The sequence below is a fragment of the Polypterus senegalus genome, chromosome 18 (assembly GCF_016835505.1).
Source record: "Polypterus senegalus isolate Bchr_013 chromosome 18, ASM1683550v1, whole genome shotgun sequence".
Classification (NCBI taxonomy): Eukaryota; Metazoa; Chordata; class Cladistia; order Polypteriformes; family Polypteridae; genus Polypterus; species Polypterus senegalus.
In genome coordinates this window covers 41,190,759-41,208,524 of record NC_053171.1, presented here as the reverse complement: position 1 = coordinate 41,208,524, position 17,766 = coordinate 41,190,759, and the positions used below count along the sequence as shown (strand labels likewise).

At 40.1% G+C, this 17,766-nt stretch overlaps 1 protein-coding gene across 1 annotated transcript in view; it reads right to left on the bottom strand.

Annotated features, from left to right (window-relative positions):
• syndig1l (synapse differentiation inducing 1-like) overlaps positions 1–17,766 on the bottom strand; it is a 134,605-nt gene that overhangs the window by 18,809 nt on the left and 98,030 nt on the right. The window contains exon 3 of the mRNA XM_039741177.1: positions 17,339–17,476. Within this exon, the coding sequence (XP_039597111.1) occupies positions 17,339–17,476 (138 nt within the window). The remainder of the gene's footprint in view (positions 1–17,338; positions 17,477–17,766) is intronic.

The following is a 17,766-nucleotide window of genomic DNA, read 5'->3' as shown; positions in this document are numbered from 1 at the left end:
TTTTATCTTTTCAGCAAAAGAGTATGACATAATATATTATATTACAGTCATATTGATTAAAACATATTGTTCCAATTAAGATATTCATTTTACTCAGTTATTCTCCCTCCCTTCCCTATAAATAATACAAAAAGAAAGAAAGGAAAAAATACATTAAAAGAGATGATTACGCAAAGTTTTAAAATTACTCTGAGGAATATAAAGAGGTATATACAAGAACATTTGCCTTACTTTTGTGTTTTCAATTGTCACACACGTGCAAGTAGGGGGACGTTGTGTGGACCAAGTAAAGGCAATTCCACGCCAGGCCAGGGGAGGGCATGGTGCACTAAACCGTCTCCTGTTATCTCTGCAGACCAGCCGTGGGAAAACCTATCTGAACCAAGAACGTCACTTCCGGTTTCAGCACCCAGAAGAATGTCACTTCTGGTTCTGGCGCCTAGAAAAACATCACTTCCGGTGACCCCACACCACTTTCTGCCTGATCACTTAAAACCGCCATCTTTTCCATCCTTCATCAGTTCTGTCTTGGACTCTCTACAGTCAACTTCATTGTTGCTTTAAAAACCAAAACCTTTGCAGCTAGGAATATTATACGGGTGACTGCCCCAAACCTTTTTACGTGTGTCAAGTCTCTTCCTTTTACAGTGGCGTAGTCGGTAGAATGATGGCCTCCTGGAGAGATCGGAAGGCAAACCTAAACCTAGGCTTGACACACTTTTATAAACCAACGAACCATCAGATGGGTAAGTACCGCTCCTGAGTTGCCGAGTGGGCATCAGTCGGGGCGTGTTGGGGAAAACTGGAATGTGCTTCAACCCATCATCCTGTTACAGGTCCAGGGAAAAATAGCCCCAGGACCCACAGGCTACAGCCAGGTGCGTCAGAGAACGCATTGAGTGCTTATTATGGCCTCCCGGGTGTGGGGACTTCTCCTACTTATCCCAACAAAGGGCAAGCCCTTTAATAAAGGTTGGAGAAACCCAGGCTGGCAGGTGAAAAACATAATGGCCTGGAAAATTAACACAGCTAAGGCAACCAAGAAACAGGCCATGGCTTTATGGGCTAAGGTGGTTGGTTGGTCAGCCTCATAAAAATTCCAGGCACCAAATAGCGGAGAAGGTGGCATGCGCCTTACTCCTTAAGAGCCTTTCCGGAAAAATCACCCAGTTGGCTTGGGAATATACAGATATTGTTTCATTAGCTGACACAATAGATCACCTCAGGGCAGAAACCGGCTTGGGAGTGTCAGAACGGGGCTCATGTAAACCCAGGCGTGCTTGTGTCCCTAATACAGAGTCCCACGGCTATAATTTGAGGCATGTTTGAGTGGACCCTGGGACGCACCGGCAGGCAATGCGAAGCAACAAAAGGGGTCTGCGGGGTGATGTGGGAGGAGGTGCGGTGTGCTCTCGCTAATCCACTGGCCTGTTCACATATGGGAAAGGTGTTAGTTAATGGAATTAAAGTAACTGCTTTATTTGATTCTGGCAGTAACATTTTCATTGTTGCTTGCCATTTCATATTACCGTGACAATGGTGTAAGAATAAGACCTGCATTACCTGTATTCACAGGGATGTCCGGTATTATCAATCCGCCAAATGTTTTATATGTCAGGACAGCATAGTTAAAAAGTTAATGGTGGCAGTGATGGATAATCCTCCCTTCCCCGTGATACTAGGAAGAGATTGGGTCGACATAAATAGCGGTGATACAGGCACTTCTCCTCGATCACTAGGTCTAGTCACAGACGTGAATTCAGTGCCCTCAACTTCCTCCACGCCGTGTATACAGCCGGCTCGGGAGGGGACTTCGGCCTCTGGTGATGACGAAGAAACACCCGGGACGTCGCAGCCTGAAACGTCATCAGCAAGCGCTCAGACGGCTCGGGACGAAACCCTGCCCCATGAGGTCGAATCCGATCCTCTCTCACGTCTGCAGTTTCAATTCAGGCAGACGCCGGGTTCATTTAAAAGGGAACAATGGAATGACGATTCCCTTAAATTTGCAAAGAATGCAGTCGTTCTAATAAACGGCCAATGCATGTCACACCCCATGCCACAGGGTCCTCACTTTGTGCTTAATAATGATCTGTTATATCGGGTGGCAGAGCATGAGGGACAGATGAGGTAACTGTTGTTAGTACCACGGACTTACCGCATACCCATCTGCTGGAAGCCCATTTGGGCACCGAAAAAACACTTGAGAGAATTAAGCTCTGATTTTTTGGCCCGGAATTAACGAGGAGGTTTGCCGCTTTTGCACATCCTGTCCGGAATGTCAATTGAGGCAAATTCCTAGGAGGGACTGTACTCCTCTAGTTCCCTTACCCTTAATAGATATCCCTTTCGAACGTATTGGGGTCGACCTGGTTGGACCCCAAGAACCCTCAGCCAGAGGTCATAAATATACTGTATAATGGTCCTGGTAGATTATGCTACTCGATTTCCAGAGGCTGTTCCGTTGCGCTCAGCTACTTCAAAAGTTACCGCACGGGAATTAGTTGGGGTATTTGCGCGTGTAGGAATCCCTAAAGAAATCCTGACGGATCAAGGGACTCCTTTCACCTCGCAGACATTCAGGGAGACTGCCAAGCTACTTCAAATAAAGCATTTAAAGACCTCGGTATATCATCCTCAAACCGATGGTCTTGTGGAGAGGTTTCTCAAACAGATGTTGCGTAAGGTAGTCAATGAGGACGGAAGGAATTGGGACCAGCTCCTCCCCCTCGTCCTTTTTGCATATCGGGAAGTCCCACAAGCCTCCACGGGGTTCTCACCTTTTGAATTACTATATGGACGACAACCCCAGGGCATATTAGGCATCTTAAAAGAAGGATGGGAGGTAGAGGCCCTCCCATCAACAAACATATTAGAGTATACTGCACAGTTACGCAATAGATTTGAGAAAATTTGACCCATATTGAAAACACATATGGAAAAGGCGCAAGAAGCTCAGGCCCGATGCTATAACCGTGGTACGTCTCTGCAGGAATTCCGCCCGGGAGACCAGGTCATGGTTTTAGTTCCTACCTCACATTCCAAATTACTGGCCCATTGGCAAGGCCCTTATGAAATTAAGGAGAGAAAGGTGCTGGTCGACTATTTGGTGAAACAACCGAATCGTCGACCCAGCAAGCGGATTTATCATATCAATCTGCTGAAACCGTGGAAGGATAGGGATTCCGAGCCCTACTCCGGACAGCTCCGCTCTCTCTTCGCTCATCAACTACACCTTAATTTCGGAGACAATTTGACTCGCCAGCAACGTCAGGAGCTCGAAGCAGTTATCCTGTCTGTCCCTGAGGTAGTCAGTGAAAACCCAGGTAGGACCTCTCTGGTTGCACATGACGTTGTGACGACACCTGGGGTTATAGTCCGAGAACGCCCATACAGAATTCCCGAGGCAAAAAGGCTGAAGTGGAGTTGGAGATCAGACGAATGCTGGAACTAGACGTGATTGAGGAAAGTTATAGTCCCTGGTCCAGTCCTATCATTATGGTCAGTAAGCCTGACGGAAGTTGGAGGTTTTGCAATGACTTCTGTCGGCTTAACCAAGTCTCCCAATTCGATGCCTATCCGATGCCGCGAGTGGATGATCTCCTCGAGTGGCTAGAACATGCCAAATTATTGACTACTCTAGATATCACTAAGGGGTACTGGCAGGTTCCCTTAATGGACTCCGCTAAGGAAAAAACAGCGTTCAGCACCCCTAGCGGTCACTGGCAGTATCGTGTCCTCCCATTTGGATAACATGGGGCACCTGCGACCTTCCAACGTCTGGTGGATAAAGTGCTCCGTCCTCATAATTCATACAGTGCTGCCTATTTGGATGACGTTGTCATCTATTCCAACACCTGGGAGGAACACATACTGCAGGTTGGAGTTATATTGCAGACACTGGCACAAGCTGGGCTTCATGTCAACCCAAAAAAGTGTCTCTTTGGGTTGATCGAGGCTAAATATTTAGGCTATCTAGTGGGCCGGGGTATGGTGAGACCACAGTGCTCTAAAATAGATGCCATTCTGAATTGGCCCCGTCCGATAACCAAGAGGCAAATTCAGGCCTTTCTCGGCTTAGCGGGTTACTATCGCCGGTTTGTACCCCAGTTTTCCGAGAGAGCTACGCCCTTGACAAACCTCACAAAGAAGGGTCGATCTAATCGAGTGGTATGGGATTATATATCTGAGGCTGCATTCAGTGACTTGAAAATGGCCCTTACGTCAGCTCTTATATTAAAGGCACCGGACTTTTCCTTGCCTTTCATTCTCCAGACGGACGCTTCAGACACAGGGCTTGGAGCCGTGCTGAGCCAAAGAGTTGAACACCCCATTATGTACCTGAGCCGGAAACTGTTGGATCGGGAAACTAGGTATGCGGCAGTGGAGCGGGAGGCTCTGGCTATTAAATGGGTGATTACTCTGCTGAGATATTACCTCTTGGGGCGTGAATTCACTCTTGTGACAGACCATGTGCCCTTACAGTGGATGGTCTTACACAGGGAGTCCAATCCACGTGTCACGAGGTGGTTTTTGGATCTACAGCCATATAAGTATTCGGTAGTTTATCGCCGGGGTGCTCTGTAAACCAATGCCGATGCTCTTTCTCGATGCCACGATCTCTCGGACCGGTACGCCCGACCCGACGGGTCTGGACTGGGAGGGGGGTGGAGGGGGGAGGTGTGGGTGTCCATGTCACACACGTGCGAGTAGGGGGACGTTGTGTGGACCAAGTAAAGACAATTCCACGCCAGACCAGGGGAGGGCAGGGTGCACTAAACCTTCTCCTGTTATCTCTGCAGACCAGCCGCGGGAAAACCTATCTGAACCAAGAACGTCACTTCCGGTTCAAGCACCCAGAAGAATGTCACTTCTGGTTCCGGCGCCTAGAAAAACATCACTTCCTGTCTGATCACTTAAAACCGCCATCTTTTCCATCCTTCATCAGTTCTGTCTTGGACTCTCAACAGTCAACTTCATTGTTGCTTTAAAAACCAAAACCCTTTGCAGCTAGGAATATTATACAGGTGGCTGCCCCAAACCTTTTTATGTGTGTCAAGTCTCTTCCTTTTACACAATCCACAACTCTAAAGAACATGTAGTGAATATGAACATGATTGGATGACTTGTATGTAATAAAGGTTTTTCCTCAACTTTTGTTTCCATTTAAGTTCCAATCACTATTGTTATTTTTTTGTGTTCAAACATCTTTCTCAGAATTAAAACCTCTTGGTTTTTACAGTATGATAGTTCAGACATCTGTGGATATGCACTCACTTTGCAATTAATATCCTTTGACACTCCTGGTTTAAAAAGAAAATCTTAATTTTAGGAAATGGAATATCTTTGTTTTTAATATAAATTTCTAGTGGGTCTGTTAACCTCAACATGTTTTTTCTATCTTATTTTGGGAGATTGCATTTGGTAGTTGTTAGCCCAGGCAGGAAGGAGAAGGTTTTCAGTGGCTTGCTTGCTTATGGCGGCAAGTGCTTTGTAGTGAACATGTGAAAAATCTTTCAAAATGTATATTCACTTTTAGTTTTAACACTGTATATCATTTAAGCTGTCCAAATGTTCTGTTATGAACATGCATTTTATATTTGGGTAAAGTTGTTTCTTTAATGCCAACTACTTTGTAATAATACTGATAGTGTATGTCATGATATCTAATCTATTGTGTTCATAATTTTTGTTTATGTTTGGTCTGTACATTATGAACTCATTTTAAACATTAGAACATTAGAACACTCTAGACGAGAACAGGCCATTCAGCCCAACAAAGCTCGCCAGTCCTATCCACTTATTTCTTCCAAGAAAACATCAAAACGTCAAGTTTTGAAAGTCCCTAAAGTCTTACTGTCTACCACACTACTTGGTAGCTTGTTCCAAGTGTCTATCGTTCTTTGCGTCAAGAAAAACTTCCTAATGTTTGTGCAAAATTTACTCTTAACAAGTTTCCAACTGTGTCCCCGTGTTCTTGTTGAACTCATTTTAAAATAAGTCTCGATCCACTGTACTAATTCCCTTCATAATTTTAAACACTTCAATCATGTCACCTCTTAATCTTCTTTTGCTTAAACTGTATAGCAGGGATATTCAATTGGCGGCCCACGGGCCACATGCGGCCCAGAATCAACCTCCGAGTGGCCCAGCCCGTGGTTCCGCCCATAGATAATAAATTAATATATATTATTCATAAATTGTTATTTAATATAATTTAATATAAATATATATATATATTATATTAATATAAATATATAGTACTGTATATTAATATAAATATAAAGTATTTATTATGTCTATGGTCCCGCCAAAAACGCGCATTCCTACGTAGCCTGCAACACGCAAACAATGCAGAGCATGCCGGTAGTAGCTTAGAATACTATCAATATGTCTTTCTCAACACTGAAATGTAAAATTGCCAATGAAAACCGTAAGTTTAACCCTGCATGGACTGACAAATACTTGTTTATTTTACCACCACATCCAAACAACAAACCGATGTGTTTAATTTGTAATGAGTGCGTTGGAGTATTTAAAGATTATAATGTACGGAGGCATCATGTTGAGAAACACCACACTTTACGCACCAATTTTCCAGAGGGATCTCAAGAGAGGGCTGCAAAAGTGCAGAGTTTGATTTTATCTTACAACCGGAGCAGTACTACCATGGTGCGGTCATTCACAGCCCAAGAGAGAGCTACTGTAGCATCCCTTCGTGTTTCCTGGATACTGGCAAAAAAGAAAAGGCCATTCACAGACTCTGAAACCGTGAAGGACTGTGTGCTGGCTGTCGTGGATGAGGTGATAAATGACAATAAAATTAAAATGAGCGTGGTATCTGCTATAAAAAACGTACCCCTGTCAGATACTTCAAACATTCATAGGGTTGAAATTCTTGCTGCAGATGTGTAAGAAACGCTGTTAGGAGACCTGATGAAAGCTGATACTATGTCTATAGCAGTAGATGAGTCCAGAGACAAAACTGATACTGCTCAGTTGTGCATATATGTCAGTTTTTTTGATGGCAAATGCTTCCGAGAGGAGCTGCTCGGCCTACTGCCGTTAGAAGGACACACAACTGGCAATATAGTCTTTGGGAAAATTTCCGCCTTTTTTAAAGACAGTGGTCTGGATATGAAGCGTGTGTGCATGCTTGTGACAGATGGGACTCCGTCCATGACAGGGAAAGTGAATGGTTTGGCAGCACGTTGGTCCGCTGTTGCACCTCAGTTGATCTCCTTACACTGCATTGTGCATCAGGCGGTGTTGTGCGCAAAACTAAGCAGGGTGCTCAAAACGACAATGGACAGCGTTATGGCTATAATTAATTTTATTCGCTCCGCATAAAGCCTCCAACACCGCTTATTCCGCATGCTGCTGTCAGAAATGTCTGCTGAGCACCACAACCTTCTTTTGCATAATGACGTGACGTGGCTGTCCAAAGGCAAAGCACTGGAGCGTTTCTGCGGTCTCAGAGAAGAGATCATAACTTACCTCCGCGGCAGCAAGCAAAAAAAGGCAGAAACGCACTTGAGTTGCATACTGGACGACAACTTCATGGCTGATGTCTGCTTTCTGAGCGACATATTCAAACACCTGAATGATCTCAATTTGGGACTACAAGGCAGAGACAAAACTGTCATCGACCTTGTGGAACAGATGCGCGCATTCCAAGTTAAACTGGACCTTTTCGCAAATGATTTGAGCCCAGGCCGAATGCTGCATTTTCCGACACTCCGCAAATGCATCTCATCCCCCGCACAAATCACGGATGTGATGACAGGTTTCATTGCGATGTTGAAAAATAACTTTGCTGGTCGATCAGATGAAGTTGATCTGCCCACAGAGTTGGCCGTTTTTGTCAGATACCCGTTCACTGTTGAAATAGAAGGGGACTTATCTGCCAGAGCTAAGAAACTGGTCCCTTCCATTGACGAGGGGAAATTCACACTCGAACTTGATGACATGCAGTCATCTGTAACCATGGCACAGGAGCTTTCCACTAACGGGCCTGCAATGTTTTGGACTGATGTCAACGCACATCAGTTCCCTAACATTAAGGAAGTAGCGATCGTCATGCTCATTATGTTTGGATCAACATATACATGTGAGTCAAGTTTTTCACACATGAACTCCATAAAAAGCAACTCTCGTTGCTCCCTGATTGACCATACTTTCCACCAATGCCTTTGAATTGCATTGACAACTTGACAAATTACGAGCCTAAAGTCACTGCTCTCGTTCAAAACAAAAAAATGTCACTTCTCCCACTAAGTCAGCAGGGTAACTGTAGTCTACCATACATCAATATAATGTGGGATGTGTAACAGAGGCATGCCTAATCACACATGGTGATTTAAAATATGTTCCCTCAGTGTTGTTATAGTTGTGAATACTGTGCACTTTTTATTTTATGCACTTTGAGATGTTCCTGGGTCAAATGTGTGCAAGTTGTTTATTTTGTTTCAAAAGGAAACAATGTTATTTCTAATAGCCTACTACTGTGCACTATTTTGTTTTATGCACTTTGTGATCAGATAGGTCAGATATGTAGCCTAGGTCAGTTTTTTTTCTTTTGTAAGTGGAAAAAATAGGGGCTACCTCAGATTCTGTTAATTCAGCTCTTTTTGTATGCACCTTTTTGCTCTGCAAACTGACCAAAGTTAAAAGAGAAACAACGAATAAACCTTATGTTTTTCAATAAATTTGTGTTGGTTTTAAAATTTGTCATGGCCCAGCTAACCTTCTTGGTTTGACAATCTGGCCCAACTAAATTTGTAATTGAATAGCCCTGCTGTATAGGCTCAGCTCTTTTAATCTTTCCTCATAATTCAACACCTGTAGCCCTGGAATCAGCCTAGTTGCTCTTCTCTGGAACTTTTCTAGTGCTGCTATGTCCTTTTGCAGCCTGGAGACCAAAACTGCACACAGTACTCAAGATGAGGCCTCACCAGTGTGTTATAAAGGCTGAGCATAACCTCCTTGGACTTGTACTCCACAGATCGTGCTATATAACCTAACATTCTGTTAGCCTTCTTAATGGCTTCTGAACACTGTCTGGAAGTCAATAGCTTAGAGTCCACTATGACTCCTAAATCCTTCTCATAAGGTGTACTCTCGATTTTCCAACCGCCCATTGTGTATTCAAACCTAATATTTTTACTTCCTATGTGTAATACTTTACATTTACTGACATTAAATTTCATCTGCCACAAATCTGCCCAAGCCTGTATGCTATCCAAGTCCTTCTGTAATGATATAACGGATTCCAAATTATCTGCTAATCCACCTATCTTGGTATCATCTGCAAACTTAACCAGCTTGTTACTTATATTCCTATCTAAATCATTTATATATATAAAAAAAGCAGCGGCCCTAGCACTGACCCCTGTGGAACACCACTTTTAACATCGGCCAGTTCTGATGAGGTTCCTTGCACCATCACCCTCTGCTTCCTGTGTCTGAGCCAATTCTGCACCCATCTAAAAACATCACCCTGAACTCCCACTTCTTTTAACTTGATGCCCAACCTCTCATGTGGCACCTTATCAAATGCTTTCTGAAAGTCCAGATAAATAATATCATAAGCTCCACTTTGATCGTATCCTTTTGTTGCCTCCTCATAGAATTCCAACATGTTAGTAAAACACGACCTCCCTCTTCTGAACCCATGCTGACTGTTCAGAATAACTCCTGTCCTTACCATGTGTTGCTCAATCTTATCCTTAATAATTCCTTCCATTAATTTTCCTGTGATGCTTGTTAAGCTTACTGGCCTATAGTTGCTTGGATCTGCCCTGTCACCCTTTTTATATAATGGGATGATATTTGCCATTTTCCAGTCCTTTGGAATCTCTCCAGTGCACAGTGACTTCCTAAAAATATGTGTCAAGGGTTTATATATGTACTCACTAGCCTCCTTAAGAACACGAGGATAAATATTATCTGGGCCTGGTGATTTGTTTGATTTCATCTTATTTAATCTGAGCAGCACTTCTCCCTCTACAATTTCCAAATCCCTCAGTACCTCCTTAGTAGTGTTTACCTCTGGAGGTTATCCACTTGCTCACTTGTAAACACCTCAGAAAAATGTAAGTTTAGGGCATCTGCTATTTCATTGTCTGTATCTTTTAATTCCCTTTACTATTCCTGATGAACTTGACCTCCTCCTTAACTGTTCTTTTACTACTAAAATACTGAAAGAATCTCTTGGGGTCTTCTTTCGCCTTATCTGCTATATTCCTCTCCAACTGTCTTTTAGCCTCATGATATCCTTCTTAATGGTTGCCCTCATGTTCTCATACGCTCTACGATTCACTTTGCAGTCATTAGTCTTATATGCCTTATACAGCTTTTTCCTTTGCAACTTCTTTTTAAATCTTTATTAATCCATCGTGGAGTTTTTTAGTTTCCTATTAATTCCAAATTTAGGTATGTATCTGTCCTGCATTACATGTAAAACATTTTAAACCTGTTCCACTGCTCCTCGACTGTCTCCACATTTAAAAGCTTATCCCAGTCTATCCTACTTAGACTTTGTCGCATCTGCTCAAAATTAGCCCTACCAAAGTTCAACTTAACAATTTTAGTCTTTGCATCTGTACTCTTACAAAATACTGAGAATTGTATTACATTATGGTCACTTGACCCTAGTGGTTCAATCACCTCTACACCCTCAATTCTATCCTGATTATTACAGAATACTAAATCCAGACAGGCTTCACCCCTTGTTGGTGCTTTAACATGCTGTGTTAAAAACAGTCACTGATTACTTCTAAAACTCCTGCTCTTGTGCTCCTCCATCTGCAAAGTTATCCCAGTTAATATTTGGATAATTAAAGTCCCCATGACTATAATATCCCCTGTAAACTTGCCTTTTGATATTACTAAAAGATGTGTGTTGAAATTACTGTCTGAATTGGGTGATCTATAACACACTCCTAAAATAAGACCTGTTTTCCAAATATTTTCCAGGCGAAGCCACATATCCTCACTAAGATGGGGCTCATCATCCAACTGAAGATGACTTACATTTAAACCCTGTTTGGCATAAACAGCAACCCCACCTCCTTTTCTGTTCTGTCTATCCTTCCTAAAAAATGTGTATCCCTCTATGTTACTCACTCAGAGCATAATATATAATTATGCTCTGCTACATACAACTCCAACTCACTTACATTATTTTTGATACTTCTAGCATTAAGGCAAGCTATTTTTAATGTGTTAATCCTTCTACATTTATGTTTGCTTAAATTTACATTACTATGCATTTTTATTTCTACACCATTGTTTGTTCTTCCATGTATAGATCTAAACCTGGCCTGTCCTAAACTCCCTGCCCCCCCATTCCATTTCCTAGTTTAAACAATCCTCAACTAGCCTACACATACGCCTCCCTAATACATTGGGGCCCTTCCAGTTCAGATGTAACCCGTCACGGTCCCATATGTTCCAAAAGGAGTCCCAATGCCCAATAAACCTATACCCTTCTATTTTGCACCAAGATTTGAGCCATACGTTAAGCCTTCTAATCTCCTCAGTCTTACCTGGACTGGCGCATGACACAGGCAGAACTCGGAGAAGACTACCTTTTCAGTTCTGCTCCTCGGCTTGGCACCTAACTCTTTGAATTTGGATTGCAGAACTGACAGACTACCCTTATGTATGTCATTTGTTCCAACATGGACAATAACAACTGGATCCACCCCCACTCTGGCCAAGAGCCTATCCACCCTTCCAGGGAGGTCTCCAACCTGTGCTTCTGGAAGGCAACACACTGTGCTAGACTCTCTCTCTCTCTGGAGCACACCTGCACTTCAATCCCTCTAATGATTGAGTCCCCAACTATCGCTACCTCTATCTTTTTGGAAACTAGTTTTGAGGTGGTCCGTTGGGGCTCCTCATCCCTGCCTACCACCTCAGAATTATCAGAGTCACTGTCCAGCTCCGCAAGGACATGACAATGGTTTGACACTTCTAATTCTGGGGTTGATGCCCCCAGACAGTGTGCACCCTTTACCTTACACCGTGACCGTGACCCACCTATTCCGACCCATCTGGTCTGGAATCTCCTCCCGCGCCACCTTGGGGGTGCACACTATCTCTCTAAAGCACACCTGGGCCAAGTCTGCCAATTCTCTATTACAACGCAGGTCAGCCAACTCCAGTTCAGCGACCCTTTATTATTATGTAGTGATATCAGCTTGATACCATTTTGTGGGAACTTCTTTTGTTTGGGCACCATCATTTTTGCACAGGTGCAAGGGCGTATATTGTATATAGAAATTTATCCCTTTGATAGTTACAAAAATGTGAACTTAGATGTCATAATGCTGTCCCTATAAAAGATCGAAGTTTAGTAATCAGTTCTTAGGAGAAACAGGACTTTTGATTAGCAGTTTAGTCAGGGAAAGAGTCACTGAATTCTCCGATTCACAATTTTGACTTTGACTCTTGTTTCTCATTTTTGAGCTTGTACAATGGTTTAGTTATTGACTTCCTGATATACTGATAGTACACTATGTTCTGTCATGAGAATGGGAAAAGGACAAAGTGACAAAAAGGACTGAGAGGTATGAGAAAGTTAAGTCAATAAACAAGCACAGGTCAAAACAAGGAGATTACTGCCAAATCACTAACTAAAATCAACGTCAAAAATCACAATAAGTCTTAATCTCCCTAAACAGAATTGCATACAAATGTTTTCTGTATACAAAAGTTTTCTGTTATGTGAAATGAGTGGCATCTTAAACAGCGGTAGCTTTGACAGCATCACAAATCTCCTCTTGGCACGTGGTAACAATGGGCCATCAACAAAATGACCATAGTCATCAGAAAATACACAAAATGGTGGTATGCATTAAAGGAAACCACATTCAAAATGGCTACGTAGAACGTAAATAAAAAGATAATAAAAAAACCTTGAGGAATAAAAAAAAAAAATAATAAAAAAAAGGGATTCTGCACATGCCAAAACTGTACAATCATAACAGTCTCCCTCTCAGGTCTAGAGTCAGCTTGTTCCCCTGCAGCATTTCATCACTGGGCCAAAATTATGACTGCACGTTTGCTCATATTTTATTAATTTGTATTTCTGTATATGATGTTGTGAAGTGCTGTATGTTGTTTAACTGTATGTACCTTGTTATTTGTATGGATGTAAAAATCCAAAAGAAATCCCTAGCAACTATGTTGCTTGACAATAAAGTTCAAAGTTCATAGTCTGTCATTATCTCAAGATCATAACAGTGACATGATGAACATTTAATATGGTGCTTTATTAAATAAAATTTAAATATATAATTTTTCAAGAATAGCACTGGTTTAAAAGAAGTTATATAAAATAATAATAAAGTAAAAATTAATTTTCTCCCCTAAAATCATAAATATAAATACTATTATATAATTACTATTATAATTTATCCTCAATATTCCAATCAACCTGTTTCACTCTTTCCTTCAAGTTACTTCTCACTGCAGCTTACAAAATGGGGAGAAGGTGGTTCTTTCGGGAGGAGCTGGATGTTTGAAGAGGAGTTGGATGTTTGGTGCAGTGCAGGATGTTGGTGTTGGGTGGACACTCATTTAACATGTTACACAGAATCTATGCTCAGTTTTTTTCTTGCACAGTTGCAATTTTATGTGTAATTTACAAAACTACCATACCATTGTTTAGCCACTATAGGAAATGACGGCTAAAGCATTAGCAGAAAAGCTGTTGAATTGAGGAAGATAATCATGAAGGTATCAGGAAATTGTCAAACCTGTACTGTAATTATATCGACATAGAAAGCTTCTATAATTTCGCTGTAGAAAACATTAGGTTACTTTAGAAATCTTATTTGTTTCGATCCGTCTGCATAACGCATATTTACATGATGTGTGTTTTCATAATTGAATGAAGTAAAGGTGTTACTGTCTAGAAGGCATCCACAAATAATTAAGTCACAGCTTATACCACTGGCCATTTTGCTAACGAAGAATGAATACACCAAATTATCTGTATGTTGTTTAAATCAGTGGTTGCTAAACTCAGTCCTGGAGAACCACTGGGGCTGCAGGTTTTTGTTCTAACCAACTTCTGTTTTTAATTGGACTCTCTAGCCTAATTAAATGAGCTGTTATTTCCTAGTTTCTGTATTTTGGGGTAATGACAAAATTACAAAATTAAGTGTGTTAATCCATTTTAATAAAAATTAAGCAGTTATATGTGGATTTTTTTGGTATTTTTTATTTATGTTCATCCTAATATCTATTCAGCTTTTCCATTATTGACTAATTAGTGGGTTTGATGCTAAAGCGGTTGCAGCCTTTCATCAGAAAACACTGCTCATTTCTAATACGATAAAACAATAGATATTGGGTGACAGGGAGAGGACAGAAAGAATATCAAAGAAGGCTGACAAAAGCTGATTGCATTTTATATGTGATCGATTTGAAGCATTGTATTTTTATTACTTTAAATGTAAAAAAAACATATTTAAATTATTTGTATGGAGCCCCATAGGTATCATGCAAAAAAAGAAATCTGTTTGAATGAATAATTAACTTGTTCAAACTAATTATGTAACTCGTTCAAATTAATTATTAACTTGTTTGAAAGAATTATTAATTTGTTCAAATTGATTATTATTATTTTTTTCCCCTGGCTCTTATTTCAGTAGCACAGAACCCCATTCCATATTCATTTGTTGGAATATATTATTTTTATTTTCCCCCTTGCAGTCCAGTTCTTATTATGGAGCCCCATATGGTTTTCCAGGCATACAGTTAATGATCTGTAAGTGAACTGTACTCTCCTCTTCCGAACCAGAAGAGGAACTTGTTTGAAGGCAGTTTGAAAAAAACATTTCTTTTAAGGAGTCCTGAAATTAGTTTCAAACACAGGAGAACTTAAGGGAATGGATTTATGGAATTTTCTCAGAGAACATGATATTCTGGAGTCAGTGGTGGAAATTTAGTTGAAAAGGGCACTGAACAGCGTAGAATAGACTGAAACAATTGGTTGGCTATACTCTTCCGTTTCTGGTTCGCTAAACTGCATACCAGGAAAAATAAACAGCTACTGAAAAAAGAAAAAAAAAAAAAAACGTTCAAATAAAGTATGCAATTCATTTGAACGAGTTAGTAATTCTTCAAAAAAATTTTTCTTTTGTTTTTTTTTGCCTAACAGAACAGATGTTTTTTTTTTCTTTTTGCCTGACACCTTTGTGGCTCCTTAGTTTTGTACGTAGCCCAGTAGGAAGGAAAAATAAAAATAATTAATTCAGATGATTTTTCCCCTGCCTGACACTTGTGGGACTCTATAGGTATTATAATACATGACAATAAGAAAAATGTACTTTGCATTTTTGTGGCTGTATATTTCAAGCAGATCGAGACACACTAGGACATACAGTACATTTATTTATTTAATGGCAATAGACTACCCATGCAATTTATTTATTTAGACAGTAATATAACACTGATGGTAAAGCTTTCTAGAATTAATATTTGAATCGGTGAAGCTTTATGTGGGTGAATAATCATTTAAGAGAAGGAAAGGATGCAAAATGATGAAGCATATAAAGTTATAATTAAAATGATTATTCAACAGAATTCTAAATTACAAAAGTTGTAGGGGTCTTTGCATAAAACAAGGTGTTAAATATTCTCTACAGGAATACCTGAAAAGTAATGACCAATGAAAATGGTTTGTGATGGTGTGTCATCAACATTCAACTCCTCCCCAAACACCCAGCTATATAAGTTACCATCATCCAGCTCCTCTCCAAAGATCCAGCTCCTCTCCATTCTGCAGGCTGCAGCAAGGACAGTCTCCTTTCACATGCAGTCAGAAAGAAGGAAAGATAGTGTGTGTGCCATGGTGTGGTGGTTTCTCTTTTGTTTTTTTAAACTTACCTCAAATTACGCATTACAAGTATTGTGGTGCATATGCATAACAGCTTGTCATTGTTTTTTTCTTTATATATGTATTGATTTACATTCAAGTGCACAGGGGTAGTGTGGTGCTCTGCAGCACTGAAGTTGGCTAACACCTTGCTTTGCGCATGTATGGATGACAAATATTTTAAACATTTGTCTTAGTGGCATACACACAAAAGCAGACCCATCTAGGCTATATATTTATCAATCTTAAACTTGTGGAAAGTGATGGCATTAGGACTAACCTGACTGTATTATGAAAAAGAATTGACAATCACAAACCAGTCATAAACAGATTTACTGACACCAGTATGTTTCTTCATGTAAATTCTGCCATTAGGTCTTGTGACCAATTCATGTTCCTTTCATAGGGGAAGCAGGAATGTGATCAAGAGCAGAATGAAATATTTTCTGGGATGGAAAAATCATTTTCCAAATCACACAACCCTTCTCATATTTGTTTTATGAGAATCACATAACCTTATACTGTACAACTATTTTCTTAATCCAAGTTTATACTAAAATGCATGTTATGAGCCTTTCTCTTTTGTTTTACTTATGATGTTAGACACCTGCTTGGGAGGATGTCAGTTTTCACAGTTGTGGTATAGTTTTAAAAAGAAAAAACAGACAGTGGGATGAGAAGAATGTCAACTGCTTTGAGTCTCTTCTACTTACAGCATTCCAGAAGAAGTAGCTCCTGTAATGAGAAGCCAGTGCAACAGAAACAATGCATGTACTTTTCAAATAAGCTGAATTGTATTTTCTATTAAATTAAACTAAGTTTTGTACTTTTGTATTTTTTATTTTAACATTTTGCGCTACTACTACTATTCCTATTACAACTTCTGCTACTAGGAATGTTTGCCAGTTCAGATGAGAGAGCTGTACATTAAGGAGTTGCTGGTTTCACAAAATGGCTTTGCAACAAAAAATATGCCCCAGCTTTTTTAACAAAAACATTACCGTTTATAATAGAAAATTGCACAGTTCAAAACAGGTGCAGCTTTAGGAGAAGTAAGTTTTGATATGACTCCATAACATTACTGATATAAGCTACAATGTAGTACCTGTCTGCTCCACTACCCATAACAGCAAGTCATCATTTCTGCTGGACATAATTATTATTAACTGTATTTATCAGCTTTGCTTAACAAATTTGTGGAAATGCTCCATTGAATCACATTCACATGTTCGCTGTCTTTCTTATTAAAGGTGTTTAGTTTACCATCAATAACTTTTATTACTTTTTAATATTTCACATTAATCACCATTTTGACAAAACCTATCTGAGTTTTTGCATTTCCGATTTCACGTTTTTGAAAACATATTAATTGCAAAAACATTTAAAATAGTTATTGAAAAAAAAAAATTTTAACATTATATGTAGCTGGACACTATGAACTCTTACCCCTTGTGAAAAATAAAAGGCAGCAATACCAAGTGGCCAAAAGCAGCAGAGCATGGAAAAAATGGCGAGGCCTAAATGATCTCGTGGCGGCACTCGGATAAAGTTGTCTTCACTTTCACTGTCACTGGAGCAGTCACTCTGGAAAAAAAATGAAAAATGTTTATTTAAAAATTAAATACTTAATGAATTCAATGAGCTAATTTTCGGATTATATGAATATGAGAAATAACAACTATGTGGTAAATGCAATTTTAAATCCTTAGACAGAGCTAACTGACCTTTCACAGCCTTACCAATAATATCTTAAAATTTGCAAAATCTGATTTTCTCAACTGGGGCATGTAAATGTCAATTCACCATTGGTTATTTTTAGGGTCACTTTTAATCTCAGCATTTTATTTTTCCATGAGCATCATTTGAGATCATAT